The following is a 19209-nucleotide window of genomic DNA, read 5'->3' as shown; positions in this document are numbered from 1 at the left end:
AAAGGATTTATCAGTTGAACCAGACAAATGGTTTGGTAAGCTAAACAGACAAAAGGTTTTATTAGTTAAAACTGGCAAATCATTTGGTTAGCTAGAACAGATGATTGATACGATTTAGCACAATGATAAAAGTGCGTGCACCGATAAAAACAGTGTCGAGTCCAACGTCAGCTTTCGCGAAAACAGTATTCTACTTTATCATTTCTATGATTAAAGAAAAAATTATAATTTTAATAATCAAAATTATGGTATTATTGTTATAAATATTTTGTTCGAGTAAACATCTCAATGAATAGCTCAATATGTCTGGGTATGCTAGTAAAAAAAAAAATTAGTTCGTTGCCCTGAAACAGAAGACAATACAATCACTAAAAAATACTTTTGTAATAAGTTGACCGAAGGTATATTCAGTTATTCGTGAGGGTTCGATTAGTGGAAAAAGAGTCCTTCAATACGATTTAGAGACGAAAAGTTTGTTAGCTCTGGAAATCGCAAACAAAGGAAGATTAACCCCATTGGATTTTTTCAGTTGAAATCTGGCCGATTTTGAAAAATACTTAAATAAATTCTTTGATGCACTATCTGCTATATCGATGTAATTTTGTGAGAGAAGTCGATTGCGTGCAATCTGAATACGCCATCAGTTACTTCATTTCGCTTCTTCATTTTCTCCATCTTGTCACACTTCCAATTAAAAATGCAATTAACATTCGTTTCCAGACAGTGTTGCGGAAGAGTGAAATAGAGCACTTATGCCATGTACAACCCGTCTCTCTCGTTTTACAACCTTGTTGGCCGATGCATTTCCTCTCAGCCAATCAAATGCAAAGTGACGGGACGGAGTAGCCAGGCAACCTAGGAGGGGGTATGTGCATATATACCTTGCTTCCTTATCAGCCTAGCCAGAGTTTTCGCGTAGTCGACGGCGCGCGTAGCGACATCCGGTAGTGCACTAAGAGTGTAAACGTAGTCGATAGTTGTCACCATTTTGTTTTCAAGCGGACATCGAGATAACTCGTGGTCAACTTCATGCGAACCTCGGTGTTTCTGTTTGTGCAAAAACGTGCAAGTTGAGAGGAAAGGATTGTGTAAAAAGTGTGTGTTTCATCATCCAATTAAAGTGTTCCTAACTCCCAGCTATGTGCTTATTTTTTGGATCGTAGTTTGAAACTGTTTCAAGATATTAACGCCGGGTAATGGCTGAGATAACCAATTCTACCATGTTTACAAACGGAGATTCATCCTCAGGGACATCAGATCTTCTTCAAAGAGCTTTTCAGGAAGTGGTTGACGAAGAAGATACAGAAAATGAATTCGTAGCTTTTCTTCAGAGCGATGGAGTCGAGTCTCATACAATTCAGTTAACACCTGCACAGGCCACGGCTTTGGGGTTATCTTTTGAACTCGACTCTGTCGAAGAAGTTTCCGACGAAGTTTTATGTCAAACCGATCAAAACGGTGCACTGCCTCAATTTCAAGAACATTTGAACAGTAACAACACAGCTCAGCTGCAACAAGAACAGGCCGAAGACTCGTGTAGTATCCATAATATCAGAGGTATGTAAACTTCAAAGTAACCATGGTTTGACCATAACTTGAATCAGATCAAAAGTATACCATTGCCACTGTTTTTCTAGATACAAACCTATCCGTTGACCGCATAGGCATTAACGGCGATGAAAATAATTCAGAGGTAGATGATGGACAGCAGCAAATGGAAACTGTTCCTACGGAGCAAAATTTTTCCATTCAAGAAGATGTTTTAATGCAACAAGTATCAAACAATGTGAGATCATCTGAAATACAGTTTTCAACAAACTTGGAAGCTGGGACACAGTGTAGATTTATAGACAATCAACTACAAAATCTGCAGTTCACTAATATACAAACTTCTCATGCGCAAATATTGAAACGATTACCTGTGATCCTACCGTCGTCTCAATTTGTGCTAAAACCAGCTCAAACTGTTCTCAAACCAACTAGAAATGTCAGGATTCTTCCAAATACGAACAAAGTGATGAACTCAGCGATCAGTACAATTAATACTGTTCACACAATCAATGGCTCCAGTCAAAACTCTATATTGATACCAAAAACAAAGTTGTTAAACAGTATACCTCCTCAAATGCTCAAGGCAACCCCACTTACTACACAGCTGTTAAATTCTAATAACATTTCAGCTCATTTGCTGGGTGCTACACAAATTGTAGGAAACTCCTCAGATATTTCAAATCATATTTTAAATACATCACATATCGGCACATCAGTCATGAATTCAACACCTGTATCAACACAGAGTATTCTGAATCCTCAAATTTGTTTGTCATCTCCTGTTTTGAGAACTACACAATCATCGTCGCAACGACAAACCACACAGCATTTCTTAACGCCGATTATTAAAAATACTGCAACCCCGGTTTCATCGCCAGTTGTCAAAAGTACAAATATTCTGAGCAATGGAAGTGCTAAAAATAATATAACAGGACAGATTTTAAAGCCCGTGCAAATTCCGACTCAGATGCTTCGTACTGTTACTGCATCAATAATAAAGAATTCAGTTGCATCTTCACCTCTGTTGAAAAATACTGCTTCTAATGCAACCACATTCAGAGTGGGAGCAGCTGTTAAATCAGCTGTTCAAGACTTAAAATCTGTTTCAAATAGTACTGCTTCAGTCTTACGATCTACGCAGCTAGGCTCTACCCCAATATCTATATTGAAACCACAGAGTAAAATCGTTACTACCAATTCTTCAAGTCAAAATCTTCCACACAATGCACACAATACCATAGGAAATTCTAAAAGCATTTTACAAAACTCTTGTTTACAACAATGTATATCCTCAAATATACAGAATGAGTTTAATGGAGTGAAACAAGTGCAAAATAGTACGAACTTCATTAAAATGAGACAAAACGTTGCCGCAAACATTACTACTCCGGCATCAATAAAAAAAACCAAACCTAGTGTAACTCAAAAACAAACCAATTCTGGAACAGAGAAAACTGATACCACCAAACCACTGGGTTCCAGTGAAAACCCTATACAAATTGTACAACAGGGTCACACATTCCATAGGTATGTTATGGATCCATATCGTCACAACATTATTAACATATGCTGGTATTTACAAAAACTTTATCTTATCTTTGCAATTCTACAGTATGCAACGACTAACGCAATCACAGTTGAAACAAATTGCACATGTTCTGCAACAGCGAAGCCAGGAGGCCGCCATGCCCAATGAAAGAATTGTGTATAGGTATGTAAATGACCTTGCCATAACAATATTTTCTTAGAATATAATTCTCACTCATTTTCCACCTAATTGATAAAAATAAGTGAGCTAAGATTCTTTTTATGCCTAAAAAATGTACAAATTAATGTTATTTTTATCATAAAAACAGAGTTGTCTTTCCGGAGGAATTGGATTTGAGGATTAGGAATCCTGTGAATTTGCTGAGAGGCCGAGGAGGGAAAAGAGGTAGACCTAAAAAGAGTGCCGTTAGACCACCAGTTGCACCCCCAAAGCCAACTGTAGTACCAGAAGAAGAACCAGAGGAAAAGGTAACTCATCATTACTGTTAACTAATGTCAAGATTCATGGACTGTTCAGATGGAACGGCGTGACTTGAAAGATAGAAATTTGTTGTTCTCATACCAATGAGTTTGTAGCATTTATAGAAAACGCATTATGCGTTTGATATTACACGGATCGTATAATTTCAGGATGAACGTAAGAAAGTAATAGCTCGAACACGGTCTGGGAGACTTTCACGACCACCCAGGCATATGGTGCGAGATTATAAACACCTACATCATTTAGACTTTATGCAGCCAGATTTAGATGATTCAGATGGAGGATACAGTGATTATAATACAAACAGTGATAAAATAGAAGACGAAGAATCACCAAAGGAACTATTAACTGGTTTAGAAGTGCCAAAGAGAAAAATTTCCGACCATTTTAAATGCCCCACGTGCCACAAAATTTACCTTGGCAGAACACGTATGGCTAGGCATTTTGAAATGCATCCAGATCACGGCAGTCCGGAACAATTACCACCACCGACTCCTGAACCAGAATTGAAGCAAGCACCTGTTCAAGTATGATCTATTCATCTTTAAAAGATGCAAATATGAGTAATTATAGCTTACAATTTGCCATTTTTAATCTTGCGGTTTTTATTCAATTTAGGATCCATTGAAACGGAAAGGAAAAAAACGAGGTCCATGGGCATATGTAACTCCCGAAGCAAAATCAGAACGGCGACAAATCAAACTGAAGGAAGCAATTACAGTGTGTGAAAATATGGAAATTGTAAATATTGCGGCAAAACCTGTGCTGAACGCGTTATCTTTGTACGAACTGTTGGTTTTGAAGTCTGAAAATAATGTGAGAAATTTCTTGGACGAACTGAAAAAATTAATGGACAAAATTCGAGAAAAGGCTGGAACAATGCTGACCGTTGCATGTGATGACAATGGACCAAGTGACGACGTTATAGACTTGTCTGAAGATTTGCTTTGCGATTCTCTTGGTCTAAATCCAGGGCTGTACAAAATAAATAACAGCGTTTTTGAGAAAACGCCAGCTGTGAATTCAATCAATACGGTTGATACTGATGAGCCTGTTTTGAAACGACAGAGGGTAGAAAATTCCGAAGATGTTAAAGAAAATATGGATGAACATATGTCGAGTGGATTTTCCGAGAATTCAGACTTGAGTGTTTCCGATTTTTTGAATGACAGGAAAACTGATACTAATGTTAATACAAATTGCCCTGAAGTATTAACTGCTCTTACATTAATGCCTCGAAATCCTAGTCCAGTCGATAGTGCCGAAACTAATAAGACTGATAACATGTCGAAATTGTTGATTTCAAATCCAGAAATTCAAAATCAGATTTCTGACAGTTCTGGTTTTCGGAAAATTGACATAAACACATCGAAAGTACCTGGATATCAGAAAATTGACACCCTAAATCAAAGCTTTCAAAAGCTTGGTGATACTTTAGAAGTTTCCAATTGTACTCAGGTCTTTACCAAAGTGGAAGGAAATTTTCAACACAAGATCGAACATTTAGATCACGCCTTTGTAAAATTAGAATCATTGGATAGCACTCTCGGAAAATTGGACGCCAAGATGGACGTTAGTTTACCTAAACAAGAATCGTGCAACTTTCCAAAGGTTAAAAACGATTTTCAAAGTCTAGAAAATGGATCTCAGGAATTAACCAAAGGTTTTCGGAAACTGGAGTCATCATGTAATCAGAAAATTGAAATTACGAATTCCATTACAAAAGTAGTTCCTATAACATCGCAAGATATAAATAGTATGAAAGCACATTGTACGGTATCTGATACTAACTTGGTTAAAATGTTACCAATTACAGCAATTTCGAAAATGACTGAAAGCTTACCTATCTTACATGATGCCGTATCCATAATTTCAAGTACATGTGATTCAAATCTTTTTGGTAGCACAGAAAACTTGGACATGTCAAAAATAGGTAGCTATGATCACATTACTCACTTAGATATTTTGAACACTAGCGGCGTAATTGACAAGAACTTGATGATCGATGAAAAGTTAGTTGAACAATTACACTTGGTTGATCAATCGAACTTGGTCGACGAACTAGTCTCGGAACGATTAAAAAACATACCTGACTTTTCAGTGCAAATATCGAATGGTCCAACGCTGCCAGATAACATTTTGGATAATAATTTAATATCCAATAACTCAAACTTGGATCCAGAATTAGATTTTGAAGCATTAAGCGAAGAGTTTAATAGAAATACCCGAAGTTGATTTATGGAAAGCTCTCCTTACATTTTTTCGTGTAATTCAATGTTGTCTCCAAAGAATGCCCAGAACAGTAGTATTTCAGTTGTTTAAGTAGAATTTCTGAAATAGTTTAATAAACATTAATTACACGAATCATGAGTAGAAGTTGAGATTTATTAAGTAAATTTTATAAACTTGATGCAATAAACATCTGATAAATTAGGAAAAATTTTTCCTAGACTTCCTGTATATCATCGTTTCTATCTAGATACTTATGTTATTTTTGTAACTTTAAGTTACCCGGACACATACTACGTAAAACTACGTACATAAACACACTGTCCATGTATGTCAATAATTTTAAACTTCTTTTGAATGGTCATTGTATGTTCGATACTAAGGAGAAGTGCTGATTCAATTAGCAACTTTAATAACCACCAAACATACGTAATTGCTCCTATTGTATTTACTAAGGCTCACATTCCGCAATGTTATAGCTCAGTTGAGAAATCCTATAAATATTTTTTCTTGTCAATTAAATATTGACAGACTCGTTTTTACGCGTCGTGTACTTCTGATTATTTTATACATTGGTATGAGACGTTATTAAGAATATGAATGATCGAGTTTGGATGTGACGTTTTATTATTTATGAGAAACTAACTACTAATTCTTAATATTTAGGTACTATGCTAAGTAAAAAGCGATACTTAGACTAGATTATTATGCTAAATTATTACTGTAAATATAATGTATATCTGTATAGATAACTGAATACGTAATGAATCGAACATCGCGAGTGTTTAATTTGCTTGCAAATTAAGGCAAAGATACTCTAATATGGCTATCGTGATACTAGTTTTTATTTTTATTTTTGTTCTCTTTACATTAAATGGATGTGAAATATTATCGTATAGTAATTACGAAGTAAAAAGGAGAAGACTCCAGATTAGATTCAGCACTTACATTGCCAGTATTTCAAATAATAAAATCGCCATGTATTTTATCATGCAAAAAAAGTGATGATGAGAACATAAAACAGTTTATTTTAACTATCCTATAGATTTTTTGTATTTTTTATGAAAAAGATGGATAGATTAATTTCATTATTATAAAATTTTTCATGCGAATCTACAATAACGATAAAAAGTTGATTCATTTCCTATTATAAATTTCAAATTGCAGACTGCGTGTCGACATACTCAGGTAATGGTTTGAGTATATCAAATGTTCACTGCTTATTTATATGAACTTAATTTTCAAAATCTAATGAAATAACTTAATAGAAAGAATAATCTGGAAATGTAATGCAATATCTTTTGTTTTTCTATGAAGTACACGGTTAGGGAAAAAATGTTCCAGCAAGTCCACTAAAATGTTTAGGTTTTACATATTTTGGGTTTTGATACATTTTTGTAATGTAGTATTCAGTAAAAAAAAAAAACGTAAAAATTACAAATTAAATGATAGTACAACAATGTTATAATTACAAAAATGTGTGTCATATTCACTATGAGAAATGTAACAAACAACACAAGCATAAAGTGGACCTGGTGGGACATTATATTTAGTTAAGTTTTTCCAATAGTGTAGACACTGCGTGCTACAAACATAAATTAATGTTAACTCAGAGATCTCATAATATTGTCATACTGTAAACGACGATAATTGTGTCAGCTAAGCTTAGTTGTTGAATACGTAAGACTTAAAAAAAACGTAAATTATATGGTTGTTCCAAGTGTTTTATTTAAATCGTAACGATTATCATTTATATGGCTAGTAGTACATAGCACAAATTTTTTAGGTGCTTTAGACGAAGGTGTGAACTAAAATAACTTTGTTATAATTATTATATGTAAATATGTATTATAACACAGAATACGAAGTATTGAAAAAAGAAATAGTATATTTCATTATGTTACTATTAATTCCATACCAGAGTGAGTAAATATATGTCATATAGTGTGAAACTTAAGGATGAAATGATTTACAATTTTAACTCTTGTAAAAAGTTTTCTAAAAAAATATCCTAAAATCTGTGGGCATTACTGAATTACATATCTCATGTCCTGTCTGCTGTATTGCGGCAGTACCAGATAAATAAATCGATACGTAAATAGATGCATAATTTAGTAAGTCAAACAAGTTTATTAGACTCAACATGTAGACAGAAGTGTTACGATTGAGTGTTCAGTGAATTGGTATTTCAATTGAGACCAAACATGAGGAGATCAGACTGCATAGAAGTTTCCATGAAGATGTGGCCAACGAAGTGTGAAAGAAATAACATCAAAAAGCGTGCTATAACTCTGGGGTATGGATTTGTAATCAACGATCTCTTTGAATAGTAAATTTAGATTCACCTATTCTCATACAATATAGAATAGATGATATGCGTAAAATATGTATATAAAAAAAATAATAATTCATCGTAATTACATCGTAAGTATTTTTTTTTTTTGTTACTAATAAATACTGATTTATAGTGTACTAATCATGCAAATTATTTGGGTGTAGAAAACTTAATGATCATTTGTTTTTTTTTTTCATTTTAATCGAAATTTTTATTGTAAATACATTACTTTTATAACATAATGTTGTTATGATTTTGTAGTTCAAAATGAACTGTACAATTCATCTTCATCAGGTTGTAAAAATACAGTTTGATTTACTTCGCACATGGAGAAAATTAGAAATAAATGTACAATCTATTGCAAAACTACAACTGTTATAAATAAATTACACTAAGCAGTCGATTCTATTTTACTCACCTGGTAAACGACAAGAGGCCAATCACACATAATCCTAAAATCTGTTATATTGAAAACACTGGAACATTGTGTGACATTTCGTCAGTGTCATTATCTTGTGGCAAATGATCAGGTAAACACTGAATTGCTAGTTTATTTTGTCCATGATGTGTAAGTACTGAATGAGTTGAAATATTTCCCACAGTAAAGTAAAGGAAAAAATCTTGCTTAATTAATCTTATTAGGATCGATGTTGAATGTACCTATCATCGATGTCCCGTTTCAACTAACAACGATTCCAAAAGTCTTGTCACATTTTCAGTTATATTTGGTTGATGGACCCAAGCAGCCAAGTGTAAAATTTTCCATGCTTCTTGGTGATTGTGTGCTATGTTCTCTAGTACTTTGCGCTTCACTACAGCTTCGTCTCTGTATGCCTCATAAATTTTCTCTGCAACATCACCTTAAAAAAAGTAGCCATTATGTAATTATACTATATAAACATACCCACTTTTTATCCAGTAATTCAACGAGAGAATTAACATTTTTCCCACAGCCATCTTTCAAAAACGATTCACACCTGCATACGAATACTCCATCATTGGATTAAACTAGTACGATACAATATTTACCAAATTTATCTATCGGCCATGTTAAGAACATATTTTCAGCGGCTCTGTGTAAGGAAGCTGCAACTTTTATTTGGTGAGCCAACAATTTCAGACTAGCGACGATCTCATCCTGAAATGATGGTAATCAATGCATGCCTATCCGGAGATTTTATGGCATAATGGTAGTTGGCTGTTTCTTGACAAGAATTCAATCACAAACTCCATTACCAAAGCGTTGCAATCTACTTCCAATACATCACATGAGTCTTGGAGACCATCCGGATATTTTTCATCCACTTTTATTTGGCATATATTCTTCAGAATTGGTACAGCATGCAGATGTACGCTGTTCCATTGCTGAATACTTGAATGAATGTCTGCAGCAATGTCACGCACTCTTCTTGGGGTACCGGTCAAGTTTCCTCGCTGCGAAGTTTTGGTAACAGGAGATTCTGAGACTTAAAATTAAAAATGATTTAGTTAACAGAATGGAGATGGAAATTGTTCTCGGTACAGCATATTTTCTAAAAAGTTGACAAGGTGCAACTTTGATACGTGCTAGGTTATAACTTGAATTGAAATAATTAATTTTTGAGATTGTGGGTGAAAGTAGAAACGATACAAGTAGTGCAAATCCTTACTGACGAGTGGGGAAAAATGCTCTGGTATAGCAGGCACAGTGTCGCTGTTCTTTTTTGGAGTCGTTTGCATCATGATTGCTGTGGTAAAAAGTTTTTGTTTACAATAAGCACGTGTGGCGTTGGCATAACCTAAAATTTACGCTCGTATCGAATTGCTATTGAATGACTATCGTCTAGTCAATTCACAAGCCAATAGACTGAGTAACGTTCGTAAATATTGAATCATAACCGATGACGAACTGATCTGAAGATAAGATTACATCAATCATTGATACGAAAAATATTTGTTTTTAAAAGTGACTTTGACTTGTGGATCTCCCAAAAACGCACGCACTTGACATTGCCACAGCAAACCGCAATTTTAATTTATATACGAAAATTACGCATCGTTTGGCCCGCAGGACCACGCAGAATAAAAATATAAGTAAAACAATTGTGCAAGGAATTTTATTCGAAGTTTCCAGAACGCTCTCTTATCAAGTAATGTATGTACACAATGATGTCTGATACCAGATATAAAAATTGCGATGAAATATTTGTTCGTTCGGTTTTTATCTACTGCTAATTACCAATTTCTTACTGATGATGAATTTACAAAACTAATTTTAATAGGTATTTTTCGTTGTGTAGGATCAACCTGGAAAAATAATTACTAGATACAGCTACCAGTGATTACTTTCGTTTTAGTTTCTTTTTCGTTATTTTACATTAATTTTTTATTCCTACATCGCGACCGCTCTACTTTTAATTGGCTGCTGCGCACAGCCGGTGAACTTCATTTGCCGCGCGTTGATACATATCGTATACCAAACGCTTATACGTTTAGCAAGGTAAACTTAATTAAGATTGCTGATCGTCCGACGAATAATATTTTTCAGAAAAATTGAGACCGAATCTTGCGAGTATCTGTACGTTGATATTTGTCGTGATTGTCATTCGACAGAGAACGTACATTTCTCGTGGATATATTCGGGAAAGAATTACAGCAACAGCCCGAGTTGGTTCGATCTGCGAGTATAAGGTAAAATGGCAGGTGTGCATCGTTGATCGCGGTTAATTATTACGTCTGTAAACGAACCGTGATTCCCTCGCGATCGCTCGAAATTCAAGCGTAACCCGCACACCGTCCCGGCAAATATTTTCGCTAATGACAATGAATATGTGCATTAATTAAAATCGTATCGATTGTTCGGTCGCGGATGAATTCCCCGTCGGCTCGGAGTGCGGAATGGCATGTGGATGACGGTACGTCAACAGGTGGTATACAGGATGTTTCAACGTAGTAAATATCTCGGCACTTCTTCGAAGTTCGACGCAACTGTCACGTCTCTTAGGGTAGACCGGAGTAACAGCATGTCCTCGAATCGTGGAATTCGCGGATACCAATGCGTGTGAGTTACATCTCGCTATAGATTTGCGAAATTTCTTCGTGAAAATCACACGTTGCGTTACAAGTATAGGTATACAATCATCTCGTTGTCAGTGCACTTGGCTCGCGCACCTTATGAAACACCTTGCATGTACAAATGTAACGTTATTATATACGTGCACGATTATCGAAGCGGACGTTACAGCTACGTGTTTGCGATCAGATAAGCGTACGGTTGAAATAAATATGTTATCTGCGATAAATTATGTGTGAAAAATACAGTGCGATAAGGGCTTAGTTAGCCTTTAGCGATTTTAAGAGCTGGCTGCATACGAGTGCTTCGACTATCATGGCGGTGAGTACAAATAATTGACACTTATATTTATTGTCTGCAAATAACGTGGTCAATTGCATGCACGATGTGGTTAATTCCACTAATGATATTTTCGAGGACTCTGTCTTTTTAAACTTTGGAAATTCGCATGCCCTGCACGATTAATCTATTGCAACTATTATATCCTAATTTCAATCGCTATCGCTCCTCCATACTGTTGTTTTTTTTTTTTTTTGTTGTTTTCTTTCATGCCTATTTGAGTTCTCTATTTTCACAAGTGGTACGAAATAACATATAGCTTTTTTTCAACCTGTGACGTTACATTTTATCACGTACGTTATACGTTACATGCTAGTAAAATTATGCAGTACGGTCGCCGTGCAGCATTGTGATTATTTTAAATATGTATTTCAAAGCATTTTCGCGGTATGTACGTGTACTATGTAAATTTGACGACATTTCGTCGCTTTGAATTTGGGATCCAACACACGCTTATATACAGCTTTATACCGCAACTCTTCTGTATACAAAGTGGAATAATCTCACCTCCCTTTTCTCCCTCCTCTCCCGATCTTGCGAATGTCGTCAATAGAGCTAAGCGACAGCTAACGCTTAGAAATGATCCCATAATAGAGGCATATATGCATGGTTCGTTGAACGGCATCTATTCAGGGTGATTTTCTCTAGGAATATTCGTAAAAAACGATACCTAGATCTGTACGTGTAGATAGTCTGCAGTAAAGTCTGTGCAAATTACGGTTAAACTTGTTTCCTACATCTTTAGCGTAGTATTATTTCTAATGCAAAAGAAATGGTATAATTCAAGTTTCATTGCATACGCGCCGCGGTTTATCATTGTATTAATTAATTAGTTATGTATTAAGGTTGCGTGAATCTCGCCGACGATAAACTTGAAATAAACTTGATCGCCATATGAATCATAATTGAGCGAGCTGCTGAGGAGGATCACATTATAATAGTTATGCTGTTTAAACCGAGGTTCAAACCTCAACTTCCGAACCAGAGCTCAAACTAGTTCTTACAGGATATACATATATTATGTGCCTAATTGCGATGCCGCGAAAACGCCAATTGAAATTACTTTTCTCCTCCTCTTCTACACTCATACATCGGGTTCATACATACTTTCTAACTTTGTTCGTGTGATAATTTCGACGTGCGAGCAAGTTTGTACAAGTTTCCATTCCATTACTGTTGTAGCAAAATTTCTACATCCTAATTTTAATTGTGTGCGAATCGTGGGTGGAAGACTCGCGTTCCAGACTACATTTTGGGATAAGGAACAGCGTACCCACATATTTAATTTTATTTTAAACGTTGTTTCATCTCACGCTCATGCTGTCGTTACATCCGCACACGTGTTAATACTCGTATAGTTCCGTATATCATGTCATTTGTTCTACACCCACGCGTTTGCCGACATGGTGTAAGAGGCATTAATTGTTTGTACTTTATCACGAACCGTAACGTACCCGTACAATGTCCACGGATCCGAACGACGGACGTTGAATTTCAAATTGGTCGACAAAAAATGTATAAAAAATTGTGTATCCGTAATTTATCTCATCACGTTGAAAAGTATATGGTCTATGCTTATAATATTTGAAGCGTTTTTTTTTTCACCGATTTATTTTACCCCTGAGATGACCTGTATTGAAAATGTCATACGCCATATCGTATCATGAAGTGCCTTGAAAGTCTCGTAAAAATTCTGGGGCTATTAAATGGACGCGCGGCTTTGCCGTGTGACAAGACTGACCGCGATACACGCGAAGAGCTAGCAGGAATCATGTATGAGATGGGTTGCAAAGCGAATGTGTGTGTAACGTGTGCCGATGGGCGTTTGAAAACTGGTCCAGCGGCTATTCAAATTCGTGTAGAACAACATGTACGTACAGTATATCGCAAGGTATATAAATTGATATTTATTTCGCGAAGAGTTGCACGGGGCTTCGAATTACGGTGAGTTAGACAAAATCCGGGAGTAAGAATTTGACTCGCTCGTTTTAATTGCGAGAAAATATCGGATTTCTCCGCTCGGGATATGCAAGTGATTTTATTATCCTTTTTGCCTCCTCTCCCTTCTCCTCGTCGCGATTTAATTTCTCGCTTCCGTATAAACGCGCACCTTGAGTTTGTACTTTCACCATTTCACCCAAAAGTGGTTTGGAAGCATTTTAATTGGCCTTCGAACGACAGATGCCTCATCGTATTGCCAGCAAGGAAGGGTCCATGCCCCATTTTTTTAGAAAGGAAACAAGCAGCCTTACAGTTATCTGCCGCTGAGAACCGCATCTCGTCGCATTCCACCGTCGGGCTGTGCGCGTCGTCTAGTAATTTTACATAGCAATAATCCTGTAAGATACTGGATTTAATTTAACGCCGCACCGCGAGTCATGTTCAAAGTTTCGATCGGTTATTAAAATCGTTTTTCTTCTTACGTTTAAAACTTGCATATGCTCGATTCACACAAATGCGGAAGCGAAGGTGCCATTAATGCAGTATTACTATACGTATATCATATACAGTATATCCCATGTGTAGCCGAACAGTTTAAAAAAAATTTGGCGAGTCGCCGATTCATGTGCTGTTTCATCGTCTCGATTCAGTGTGTTTTTAACGTTATTTTGTACAATTGGTTCGTTTTTCTTTCTAACTCGTAATTAAATCGCTGATCAGCGTTTACACCTCGAAGACCCCGTTCATCTATGTCCTGCCAATTTCTTTTCTTTTCCCCTTTTACTTCCATACGGTCAACTTTCCCATTATATTCTGCTTTTACAACGCTAAATCGAATGGGTTTCATACCTGTCATAAAACTGTTCAGAAAATGTTTGTCCTTATTGAAATTTTACGATAGATTTAACCACCTTACCTACATGTGCCGAAGGGTACAAGTTTAGTATACATTCGTGCGTCATCAAACGACAATGTACGCTGTCGTAAAAATACCATACATAATGGACAATGTATCGACTTTTATTTGAAGCTTTCTTTGAAACAGTAATATATGTGCAAACTCACAAAATATCGTACTGTGGCAACGTTTATTGCCCGTAATAAAATGCTGTTATTTGAATATTTTGAAGTGAATCAAGAAATGGATATTGGAAATAATTGCTCTTTCGTTTTATGACGAGTCGCAAGTGAACATTATGGAATTTCGGATAATCGTAATAAACGAAATAGCTGCTACACTAACAATAAGCAACTAAGTCAGTTGTAATCTTTATGACAAAAAAAAAGAAATGAAAAATAAAATAACTTGACAAAGTTGATAATCTGCGTATAACAGTGAATTGAATTTTCAGGGTGAACAGAAAGTAGAACAGCTTCAAAAAGCAACAGACAGAATTCAAAAAGAAATCGAAGAAGTTACGGAGAGAGAGTACGAGTTACGGAACGTGGGAAGCATAAAGACAATTTCCCTTGAGACTGTAGACGCTAAGGTATTTAATATGTTCAAAGAACACTCGTGGTACCCATCGATAAGATAAGATCTCTATAACCAAAGTGTTTCGTTTTTTCTTATCATATTATTAATTTTATTCCATTTTTTCAAATCTTTATCTATGAATCGGATTTTGAGCCAAGTAATTTGTAGGTATGTAGCAAACGTACATGAATTTTATGACATACCCAATCTGCGAGGTATTAAACTGTTTCTCACTTGTAAGGTATAATTGTATTGATAAAAATGATGTCGATTTAAATTAGCAGCGAATTAATGAACGGTGAATGGTATGAGAATTTTTCTGTTTATTAGGTACGTCGAATGCCACTGGCTCTCGCCTCAGGAAAATTGAAGAGAACTACGTCCACTCCACAAATTTTAGAATCAGTGAATCAATCATCTCACACGACTAACTTATCTCCAAAAATGACTAACGGTGTGATATCAGCTAGATCTACGCCGACTCCAGTTCGTTTTGCTACTAATCAAACACAAAAAGGTTTGATGCAAAGATTTTTGGCCACCAGAGGAAAGATCTACAAGCCGAAGCCTGTGATCACTGATTTTTCTCCGTTGAAGACTACGCCAAACAACGTTAACGCTAATCCATTGAGTATCAAGCCGTTCAACGTGGGCCTGGAAATTGAAATTGAGCCAGATGATGAGCCAAAAAAACCACCTGTCAGAAAAGGCTACGTTCCGGTTGAGGAAAAAATTCAAAAAGAATTGAACGAAATGAAAGAACGTGAAAATGAGCTGAGGTTCGGTTACACATTTTTGTTAAAAACGTTTTTTACCAGAGCAAGTGCCTCCTGATTGAAAGTGATTCGATTCGCTTCCATATCTTATCGTCAGAATAAATAATCCAGCTCAAATCAAAAAATGAAGCATTAAAACTTACTCTTCTTTGCTATCATGCATATTTATATCCTAAGATTATGGTACTATAAAAATCTATTATACTTGGATGTAATGTTAACTAAAATAGGAAAAGAGTTGTGATTGTTGATGGAAGCATAGCTTTATTAATAAAACACATTTATAATGTTACAGATTAATGAGATCTCAAATGCTGGCAAAATCGCAACCGAACCTCCTTGATATTGTTAACGACAGTGACTCAGACATTTATGATGGGACAAGCTCGCTGCGGAGCGGAACATCTTCCAATACGTTGAATGAAGATGAACCGGAAAAAGAATTCAAGGGAAAGCACAAGGTAAGAAGATACCATTCTTATTTGCATAAATTATTTACAGTATCGTTTATCTTTTGTATACTTTTATGGTGGGTGATTATTAATTTGTTGCATTTTTCAGGCCAACCCTCGACGACGGAGTGCTTTGATAGCACAGTGGGAAAATATCATTGCATCGAAAAAGGAAGTAAGTGAAAATGGAAGTGAAATTGATGGAAATTTGTAAGGAGCTGGCTCCTGTGAATTTATATTACTATTTTTATACAAACTTTGAAAAGTTGCATCAAATATCCAACGACTGTTTATGTTAGTTCAGTTGGTACGTCGCCTCGTTGTGCCAACAGTTATGATTCATCTTATAATATCACAAGGCTGGTGCCGTGGCACTTGCTTTTTCCAAAATCCCTGTAGCTTTGACTAATTTCGTTTTTTGCAATTATTGTGTGATTGAGACATGTGTCCACAAAAGTGACGCAGGCATGATTGGTACATTATCTAGGACGCGTTGTCATTATGGTAACTAATGAGAAAAGCTTTGTGAAATGTAAATATGGTCTCTGTTATGCAATTGAAATTGTAATATTCTATGATGCATGAGTATCGTTTCCCGTATGTTCATGTACAAGTATTCAACGCATGTTTGTGGATTTTTTCTTGCAAGAACTTTATGTAAAGCGCCTGATAAATTATCGTGGCCCGGATGATGGGTTGATGAGGAATTTGATAAATGTTTTGGCAATGTAATTGCAGACTACAGACGCGTTACATTATAATTAGATACTTCAGGTGAAGAAGCTGAATTGGATCGTATCGCATGTATATTCGATGCATAATTTCGTGTGAGAATATTTTTTTTATTTCTCTGCATTTCAGTATTAAATTGGTAGCTAAACTATCAGTGTAAGTATCTGATAATATACTTATGGAGCCACGTAAATTATAAAAAATATTCGTATAAAGAAGTACAGAGCACTGTGAAATTAAATATGTCCCATTCTCGCCGGTGATTTTGTCGATATATACCTATACAGGTGTAGTGTCGATGTATTATAATTATTTTTTTATATATTAATTATATTGATTAGCTGATAATATATATATACATATACATATACATATAATACTAATCAAAAAATATGTGCAATGTTATACTTATATCGAAACCGGAGCCGAGTTCTGTTACACTATCTCGATGAGTCCTATTTTTGTTTATTTATATTTTAAATATCTATATATTGCATTCTGTATCAATCATTTAGCTATAAATTATTTCACCTTACTCAATTGTGGCCTTGCATTTGGAAATGATATACGTCTAGGCTGAAACATATTTGGCGCATCCTTGACCTGATTTCACTTATGAAATTTAATATTCCACCTATCACATCAGCTGCAATTATACCGTACTAGTTAAACACAGTGATAATCGATGCTCTAGATTATCTTTGTTCCTTGAGATCTAAAAGAAAGAAAAGAATATGAACTTTCAGATATATATTTTTTTTTTTCACATCAGCCATTTCAATGGTCGATTATCTTTTTGTGTGTCACGAGTATCAGTATCACGATGTACAGCACTATAATTGCTGTCGTCAACCTGTACGCTCATTACTCATAATGTCAAGAATCATGTATATTTCATGATATTGTTGAATTATTATATTGGTATAATTACTATTATTAATATTATTATTATTATTATCATCATTATTTTGTCATTGTTATTGTCCTTATTAGGAACGATGAAACGTTCGTATGATTCAAGTATATACCTTCTATCAATTTATTCAGACCTAACATTCAGTAACAAGAATACATGGTTACATGCATTACACCGAATTGTATACGTAAACGATCATACCTAGAATTGTAATGATCAGTACAATAATGTGACGTATTTTTCCCTTTCCGAATAAATTTTCGACCCGCAAAAGTGCAATTTTGGGAATCTGGACAATCCTGCATATTACCCATATTACAGGATGTTATATATTCGCTTAGTCAATATTTTGTCATATAATATTACGCGTCAGATGTATCCAGAAGATTTCTAATGCATGGATCGTGAACATTTTCCGAAAATGGTTAGAGAAACAGACTTCCTCGTGATGAAATCGATTCAAAAAATTGGCGCGATAACGGGCGCCCTACGTTAGGCCACCAAACGTGCAGGAGCGTCTATCGGCTGCAGTTAAATGCAGTGAACGTCAAAGAGCGTAACGTGGATCGTTTTATGTATCTGCTGTCAGTTGCGAAGTTGGATTTTGTTGCGATAATTATAAAAATATCTGAAGCATAGCATAAATAATTGAAGTGAACCACACTCGAGTACAATGGTAAGTCGATATTTACGAAAGCTCAATTCAATGTTGAAATTCCACAAATATTGACAACATTGTAAACTCTGAACCTAACCTAAGTTAACCTCAATTGTCACGTCTGCGAATAAGCGTTGTATTTGTTGTATAGAATAGCAGAATTTCGTTATATCTGACATAAGACGTGAATCATCGTTCGATAAATCACTTGATTTTAACCTATTAATTTATATTTTCCGGGTAGTCGGCCCTGTTCAATTTTCAGAGTCTACTGACCGTCGTTCTACTTTTGATTTGTACGTGCGCTTACATTAGGTCTATTGTGCCAAGTATATTGGACAGGAATAAATCGGGGTATGTATTATTTGTCTAAATCGATACTGTTCCTTTCAAATTTGTGTTTTCAATTGATATTTCGAAAGGGTGAACGTATATCGAATAAGCATGCAAAATATTAATCTCCGTACTTTTTACTAGATTTCTGGGAACGTTTTGGAAATGTGCAAGAATTGGCGAGCGGAAAAGTCCATATGTGGCATTCAGCTGCCTCTTCATGGCATTTAGCATTTTGTTCTGTTCATAAGCCGAGGCTCGAAGATTCCTGTATTATTCTAAATCCCTGAACCATGTTAGGTATGTAACTATATTTTTCACTCCGACAAACCGGTACAATCTTCCAAATATGTAAATAGTGAAATAAATAATCTGCACACTGGAAAATT

General features: G+C 35.5%; 4 protein-coding genes across 8 annotated transcripts; 3 read left to right on the top strand and 1 right to left on the bottom strand.

The window, feature by feature from the left end:
* The first annotated feature begins 918 nt into the window (after positions 1–918).
* Positions 919–8289, top strand: LOC124308201 (uncharacterized). Its single transcript, XM_046770678.1, has 6 exons — positions 919–1557; positions 1638–3078; positions 3164–3262; positions 3408–3567; positions 3730–4107; positions 4199–8289. The coding sequence occupies exons 1-6, from the start codon at positions 1197–1199 to the stop codon at positions 5813–5815; spliced, it is 4056 nt and encodes a 1351-aa protein (XP_046626634.1). The 5' UTR covers positions 919–1196; the 3' UTR covers positions 5816–8289.
* A 51-nt stretch (positions 8290–8340) lies between these two features.
* Positions 8341–10333, bottom strand: LOC124308205 (cyclin-dependent kinase 2-interacting protein-like). Its single transcript, XM_046770688.1, has 5 exons — positions 10304–10333; positions 9794–9871; positions 9381–9610; positions 9174–9282; positions 8341–9004 (listed from the first exon to the last, which is right to left on the bottom strand). The coding sequence occupies exons 2-5, from the start codon at positions 9864–9866 to the stop codon at positions 8808–8810; spliced, it is 609 nt and encodes a 202-aa protein (XP_046626644.1). The 5' UTR covers positions 9867–9871; positions 10304–10333; the 3' UTR covers positions 8341–8807.
* Positions 10334–10495: 162 nt separating this feature from the next.
* On the top strand, positions 10496–18102 carry LOC124308204 (uncharacterized). 5 transcript variants are annotated; one of them, XM_046770685.1, is made up of 5 exons: positions 10496–11517; positions 14829–14966; positions 15284–15732; positions 16025–16190; positions 16291–18102. In XM_046770685.1, the coding sequence occupies exons 1-5, from the start codon at positions 11512–11514 to the stop codon at positions 16393–16395; spliced, it is 864 nt and encodes a 287-aa protein (XP_046626641.1). In that variant the 5' UTR covers positions 10496–11511; the 3' UTR covers positions 16396–18102. The 5 variants fall into 5 exon arrangements, with proteins under 5 accessions (XP_046626641.1, XP_046626638.1, XP_046626642.1 ...); XM_046770682.1 differs by lacking the exon at positions 10496–11517 and adding an exon at positions 13184–13405; XM_046770686.1 differs by lacking the exon at positions 10496–11517 and adding an exon at positions 13801–14004.
* Positions 18103–18350: 248 nt separating this feature from the next.
* Positions 18351–19207, top strand: LOC124308206 (protein kish-A). The gene is made up of 3 exons (XM_046770689.1): positions 18351–18505; positions 18732–18841; positions 18965–19207. The coding sequence occupies exons 1-3, from the start codon at positions 18503–18505 to the stop codon at positions 19068–19070; spliced, it is 219 nt and encodes a 72-aa protein (XP_046626645.1). The 5' UTR covers positions 18351–18502; the 3' UTR covers positions 19071–19207.
* The last annotated feature ends 2 nt before the right edge of the window (positions 19208–19209 follow it).

Source organism: Neodiprion virginianus, chromosome 6, assembly GCF_021901495.1.
Source record: "Neodiprion virginianus isolate iyNeoVirg1 chromosome 6, iyNeoVirg1.1, whole genome shotgun sequence".
NCBI classification, from domain to species: domain Eukaryota; kingdom Metazoa; phylum Arthropoda; class Insecta; order Hymenoptera; family Diprionidae; genus Neodiprion; species Neodiprion virginianus.
Note: the sequence above shows the minus strand (reverse complement) of the source record. Positions and strands in the feature narration are given on the sequence as shown.

Bases quoted from the DNA above. Each gene is read 5' to 3' on its own strand.
- LOC124308201 (XM_046770678.1), top strand. From the start codon at position 1,197: ATGGCTGAGATAACCAATTCTACCATGTTTACAAACGGAGATTCATCC. The intron at 1,558-1,637 runs GTATGTAAACTT...CTGTTTTTCTAG, and splicing joins TAGTATCCATAATATCAGAG to ATACAAACCTATCCGTTGAC. The intron at 3,263-3,407 runs GTATGTAAATGA...TCATAAAAACAG, and splicing joins AATGAAAGAATTGTGTATAG to AGTTGTCTTTCCGGAGGAAT.
- LOC124308205 (XM_046770688.1), bottom strand. From the start codon at position 9,866: ATGATGCAAACGACTCCAAAAAAGAACAGCGACACTGTGCCTGCTATA. The intron at 9,611-9,793 runs GTAAGGATTTGC...TTTAATTTTAAG, and splicing joins GCATTTTTCCCCACTCGTCA to TCTCAGAATCTCCTGTTACC. The intron at 9,005-9,173 runs GTAAATATTGTA...ACTTTTTTTAAG, and splicing joins ATGGCCGATAGATAAATTTG to GTGATGTTGCAGAGAAAATT.
- LOC124308204 (XM_046770682.1), top strand. From the start codon at position 13,199: ATGAAGTGCCTTGAAAGTCTCGTAAAAATTCTGGGGCTATTAAATGGA. The intron at 14,967-15,283 runs GTATTTAATATG...TCTGTTTATTAG, and splicing joins TTGAGACTGTAGACGCTAAG to GTACGTCGAATGCCACTGGC. The intron at 15,733-16,024 runs GTTCGGTTACAC...ATAATGTTACAG, and splicing joins GAACGTGAAAATGAGCTGAG to ATTAATGAGATCTCAAATGC.
- LOC124308206 (XM_046770689.1), top strand. The intron at 18,842-18,964 runs GTATGTATTATT...ACTTTTTACTAG, and splicing joins TTGGACAGGAATAAATCGGG to ATTTCTGGGAACGTTTTGGA.